The sequence below is a fragment of the Alligator sinensis genome, unplaced genomic scaffold (genome assembly GCF_000455745.1).
Source record: "Alligator sinensis unplaced genomic scaffold, ASM45574v1 scaffold12_1, whole genome shotgun sequence".
In the NCBI taxonomy this organism is placed as follows: Eukaryota; Metazoa; Chordata; order Crocodylia; family Alligatoridae; genus Alligator; species Alligator sinensis.
Window position 1 is genome coordinate 3,134,526 of NW_005841973.1, and position 6,000 is coordinate 3,140,525.

Genomic DNA, 6,000 nt, shown 5'->3' on the forward strand with positions numbered 1-6,000 from the left:
TCAAGATTAAGATATAACCTGCAAGAATGCTGTGCTTTTCCTTGTAGTTTTTGCCACTCAAGCATCAGGACACTTTTAGCTAGGTAGGGAAACCTAACACTGGATGGATGGATTGATTAAGTTGCATGACACAAACTTACTGAACTGCAAAATAGAAGTAGATGTAAAGCTGAAAAAGCACATTTCAGACTGACCATTTTCTCTCAAAATGGTCTCAGGTGCTTGTGATCAGTCAGAAATTGCGTGTAGTGTAGGAACACCAACGTACTCCTAACTTGCCGGAAGCTCCAGAGGATGAAACGATGAACTCCGTTGAGTATTTCATTTAGGGTTTTTAAGGGAGGATGCATTTTTCAAACTTTCTTTGACCTCTTCTCTAGGCACGTTGCACCAATTGACATTTTTTTATGTTACTCGGTAGTTAATTTTTGTTTCATCTTATTTTAACTTTTGTAATAAACAACGATGCTAATACTTTTATGTAGCCTAATGAAAATAAAATGTTTCTGAAGGCTGTAACCACTACAGAAGTTTATGGTGGGGGGGGAGCAAGAAACTTAAAGTCCAGAACAAACCCAGGAATTTGTTCCACGTATTAATTGAAAACAGAAAGCCAGACACTTCTGTTTCTTTGTCCCTAGCATGTCCTTGCATTGTTCCAGATCTTTTTTTTTTTTTTCATTTTGTCCGCAGAGATTTCCTTGGGAGAGTTTGCCTCCTTTTTTTTCTTCCCCTCCCTCCTGCAGTTTTAACTTAATTTATTTCAGTTCTTATGAAAGCCAATCTTGCAGTCATAAAGCAGGCAAAAGTCTCCATTGGGACAGGGTCAGGTTTGTAGTTTGCCATTATTAGACATTGCTTAGCACGCTGTTGTAGCTACCCTGTTCAAGAGGTAGAATAAACCTGGAGAAGGCTTTCCTTGGAGATATGAACTCTAGCTTGACAAGACCTGAAGTACGGTCTCTGAACTGAATTTAGTCTGTTAGACTTGCATGTAATAACTCCTTGTGAACTCCTCCCTGTAGCACTCCCTATCTCAGGATATTGGAGAGTTTCCAAATCTTAATAAGAGAATCATCACAACCTCTCTCGTGAGATTTGGGAAGTAGTCTCTCTCTGTACCTGCCTTTTAGTCTCCCAATTTGACAGATGAGCAGAGTGATTTAATTTTGAGGAGCTCACTATGTCAGCCACAAATTAAGTCATTTTGGCAGAGCTTAGAACAGAACCTAAATGTGGGATTTTACAGTTTTAGTCTTGTACTCTAGCCATAAGGCGATAGCCAGTGTCACTCCTCCTCCCCCTTCCCATGGTCTCACTCAGCTGTAGGTCTAAAGAGGCATTTTTTCGTTTCCTCTGTCCCGTCCCGTCCCATTCTGTCCCTCCTGGATATCCAGTTAATAGTCCAAATACAGGTTGCTTCTACCTGGTTCTTGGTACAAAGGGGAGGCTTGCAGAGATGCTAGGATGCAGAAGTGACAACTTGGTCTTCTGGGAGAGATGGGATCATGCTAGAGCAGTGTAGTCCAGGCTCTAAATAGCCTCAAGACTGAAGGTGGCCCAGAGCCATTTGTCACTTGAATGTGGCCATTGCTTGATGGATCCTACCCCCCCAAACCCCACTGTACCTTACTGCTCATGTTGGGAAAGTGTGGTTGTTTCTGTTCCATGAAATAAACCTTTTTAATTTGGAAGCAAGGTAATTATGTTGTTTGCCTATTGTTATAACTCTTCTCAAAGCTTTTTTTTTTTCCATTTGACCTGAAAAACGAAAGCTGACTTTTAACAAGCATGGACGTTATAAAACAGTCGATGATGCGGGTAGTCTTAACTTTTTTTTTCTCATTTGTAAATGGATCTGTTTTGTTCGATGCTGTTTTACTGATTGTATAACTGTCTATTAGCAGTTGTGCAGAACGTTAAATCCTTGGGATGGAAAGTGCTCTGCAACCCTGCTCTGTGAATGCAGTGTCAGGTGGGGCTTAAAATCAGTGTGAGGTCTGCAAAGAGGACACAAGGAAGAAATGAGGGTGAGGTGGAAAAGGAACAGGCAGAGAGAAGGGATGTAGACAGGTGGAGAGATGGTAAAAGTGCAGGTTGGTATATGCTGGAGGAATACATAACAGCAGGAAAGGGTGTAATAAAGTATTAAAATTAAATTTAAAAAAATTACTCTGTATCGGGTATTGTGGCTCAATACTTTTAAATTTAAAAAAAAAAAAATTAAAATTCAAGTAGGGAGGAGGAGTTCATGGCAGCAGAACAGCTGAGAATTGATCTGCAAGTCAAGTCAGAATTGGTAGTTGCTCGGCCAAGAAGACTGCAGTAAATTTGGAGGAAACAGTGTCAAGACTGGATAGCTTTCTAAGGGTATGCTGTTGTTCAAACAGAAGTTAAAGGTTTAGTGTAGAAATTGCTGTGTGGGGTTTTGTGGACGTCTGTACTGCTAGTCCGACTAGGTCACCATCCTGTGACACGTGTGACACAAGTAGCTCTGGTGTTGCACTGGGGGGTGGGGAGCAGGCATTGCAATGACTAGTAAGTCAGGGAGCAGGAAGCAGAGCAGCAGATTGAGGAAGGGACTGGAGCAGCACTTGGGCATAATTTGGGGCTTAATTTATGGCATGCCTGCCAAAAAGGTTGGCGGACAGGCCACATCGCAAAGGCTCTAGGTGTTCCCAATGGTATATTTTTACTTTTTAATATCCAGGAAGTGGTAGCGGATAATTGAAATAATGTGGCAGCAACTTTAAATTAGCGAGTCAGATGAAACGAAGTGGGTCATCTGTGTGGGCAGAATAAATTTTAAAATGGTCCCAACCAGTTTTAAAGGCTGCAGATGGATTTTGCTTTTATGCACGAACTCTTTAACTTTGAACACATCCAAGAACGAATTGTACCTGAATCCTGCAGCGATCCTGCGCACCCGTCTGGAGTCCTCATTGACACCACTAAGCCAGAGTACGGGGCCGTAGTTTGCCTACGTGGAGTTCATTGCCAGTCAGTGTTTTAGTCTACCAACTCCAAATGTGCCGAGTCTTGGGGACGGGGATGTGGAGGCAAGACCAGGAAGATTTGGACGTGACCTGGATGCTTGTGTCATAAAGGAAGGGTGGAATCCAAGATGACACTGATGTTACTGGCCATACTGACGGGGGGGAATAGCAGTATAAATAGTGATGAATACAGAAAAGACTTGGGAAGAGAAGAGGAGCTTGGTTTTTAACTGATGGTTGACATCTCGGTCTCTGGGGTGTTGTTGCCTGTCACTGACTCATTTTTTGGCCCCGAAATAAGTCATTGGACCGTTGTGTCTTGAGTTTGGCCATCTGTAAAATGAGGGAGTTGTGAAGCTTGCCTAACGTTCATAAATCATGTTGGGATTCTTGGATAATGGGTGTTATATAAATGCACAACAGAATTTTTTTCCTTTGGTGGGAACATATTATGTCATCTTGGAACTTTTTTCAATTAGTGTTTCCATTTTACTTGAAAATTGAGTATTAAAATCTCATCAATACATGTAACCAAATACAGCATGTGTTATATATGCATCTTGGCTTTGTAATTAGGCAGAGGTCAGTAGTATGGAGGGTACTATATTAATTTTTATAGAAGTAATATTGCAAACAAACTGGCCATCACTAGATGGCAGTCGATCTCCAACTTTAATAGTAGTTTATAGTCAAAGTTTGAATGTGGTTACTATGCAGTAAACCCACCAGCCTTGATACTATGGCAGTATCCCAGCTCTTATAAATTTGAAGTTGGTCCCTTTCAGGTGCTTTGTACTAATGGAAGAAATTAGCCTCTGCCTCAGTGCTAGATATGTTGTGAACTCTGTCGGCTTTGCTTTTTGACTGATCTAGCATGCTCGCTTGCAGAATGTGAAGTTGGACTAGTTTTTAAAGTTTAATTAATGCAAGTAAGGAAAGAACCCTCATATGCAGGTGACTGTAGGTGCGTGACTCAAGTTGTAAGAACAGACTTTCTTAAAGATTTTTTTACTCGGGTCTGGCCCTCAGCACTAAGTCCCAATTTGGCCATGGCCTTTTTTACTGTGGAGACTGTCCTGAATGCAGAGGATGAAATGGTCAGAAGTAATATCTGATTCTATTGGATAGCAGACTTTTAACCCTAAATCAATTTAGTACCTTTGAAAGTGAGCCACAATAATTTAAAAATGCCTTCGAGGAGCTATTTAGTTCTGATCTCTAAAGGGTTGTTTGTTATATCTGTTCACTATGGAAAGGCTTCTATATTTTTATAGTCTGTTTTTGATTATATTTTCATCTTGGATAATTATGCTTGAAAGCTAGGAGAGCAGTATTGTAATTAAAGCAGCTGGGGTCTCTGAAATTTAATTTTTAGCGAACTAGGAACTTTGAATCCTCTAAAATTGACCAGAGGAGAATCCAGCAAAGCTAGGTTTAGATTTTAGATCCATCTCGTAGAGGAAGTCCTATGCATTATGCAGCTTTACAGTAGTTGTTTTTTTTAAGATGATTATTATTATTATTCTGCATGCCCTAGAAAATGAGTGTGATTTACAGTAAGAAAAAGTCTTTCATACATTGCATCATCAACCTCAATCTTTCTGGAATATCAGCTGCTTATTTGGCTATTGAGATGGTCTGTTTGCCGTGCAGAGGCAGGTGGAAGTCTTGCACACTGTTTTCATTCCTGTGTATGTGAATTCAGGGAAAATGTTTAATTGATCCATCTGGAGATTGTCTGTAATGTGATGGCTGCGTTGAAGCTTCCCCCCGAAGACCCCCCTCCTGGTGTGCATTGCTTTGGACTTGGAAGGACTTCTGTGGTAATGGGGCAGGGATTTAAACCTTTTATGCTTTGTTCATGTCGGCAGCAGAGATGACTGTATAGTTTTGTGACAGCCTTCCCACTACGTCTGCTACATTACAGAGGCACTAGGGCTAGGGACAGAAATTTAGATGCAAACTTATTTCAGTGATCAGAAACCAGTTCAAATCTGTAACGCAACAAATTTAGTGCACATAAACCACTTTCAAAATGACTGAAACCAGTTTAAGATAAACTGATTTGGAGGTAGTATCAGACTTCATTGATTTAGGTTAAATTGGTTTATTGAACTTCTGTCCCAGATTCCCTCCAGATTCAAGTGAACTCAGTCCCCTAGCATCCCAGGATGCTTTGCACTTCCCTCGCAAACCTGGTCTCATAGGGTGGGTAGGTTAGTGTTGGCCCAAGCTGTCTCCTTTACCCGAGCAGGGAGGCATGCTCTAGCGTCCCCCAGCTTCTGGCCTGGGCCACTGCAGGCAGGTGGCTGCATTTCTGGAATCAAAAGTGGATGTCTGTTCACTTGCTTATCGGTTTAATCTACATGGCTTAGACTAGCCTGGATAGATTGATTTGATTCAGCCTCGGGCTTTCTGACCATCTGTCCTTAGCAAAGGAGTTGGGTTCAAACTCAGTTCCTTTTATAAAGGCAACCGTATGCCATTGAATTAATAGCCCTTTGTAGTCCATTGCTGACGTGATTGTACACAAGCTAGAGGTGGAAGCCTCCCTATATGGTTACGAATGGGATTATGCGTTAACCTTTTGAAATATTCTTTAATGAAATCCAAATGCCTGACTTGTAGGGGAAGAAAAAAGAAAAGATTATATGGGGACAGAAACATTCACACCCAGGGGTTTCAAAAAAGTAGGCTTCTTGACTTGTTTTATACAGAGGTGAGAGGTTACTTTTAAAGACTTGAACTTTGTGTGTCTGTTCTCTCTGACATCAGTGGTGACAGCCATTTGCAAATTCTCTTTTAGGTCGGTTTACGATGGTGAAGAGCATGGCCGTTTCATGGAAAAACTGGAAGCCCGAATCCGAAACCATGACAGGGAGATCGAGAAAATGTGCAACTTCCATTACCAGGGCTTTGTGGACTCTATCACGGAGCTGCTGAAAGTTAGGGGTGAAGCTCAGAAGCTGAAGGTAAGAGTTTTTGTAAATGGATAACTTTCCCT

At 41.4% G+C, this 6,000-nt stretch overlaps 1 protein-coding gene across 1 annotated transcript in view; it reads left to right on the plus strand.

The window, feature by feature from the left end:
- EXOC6B (exocyst complex component 6B) overlaps positions 1-6,000 on the plus strand; it is a 197,696-nt gene that overhangs the window by 68,020 nt on the left and 123,676 nt on the right. The window contains exon 3 of the mRNA XM_014518640.2: positions 5,803-5,968. Within this exon, the coding sequence (XP_014374126.2) occupies positions 5,803-5,968 (166 nt within the window). The remainder of the gene's footprint in view (positions 1-5,802; positions 5,969-6,000) is intronic.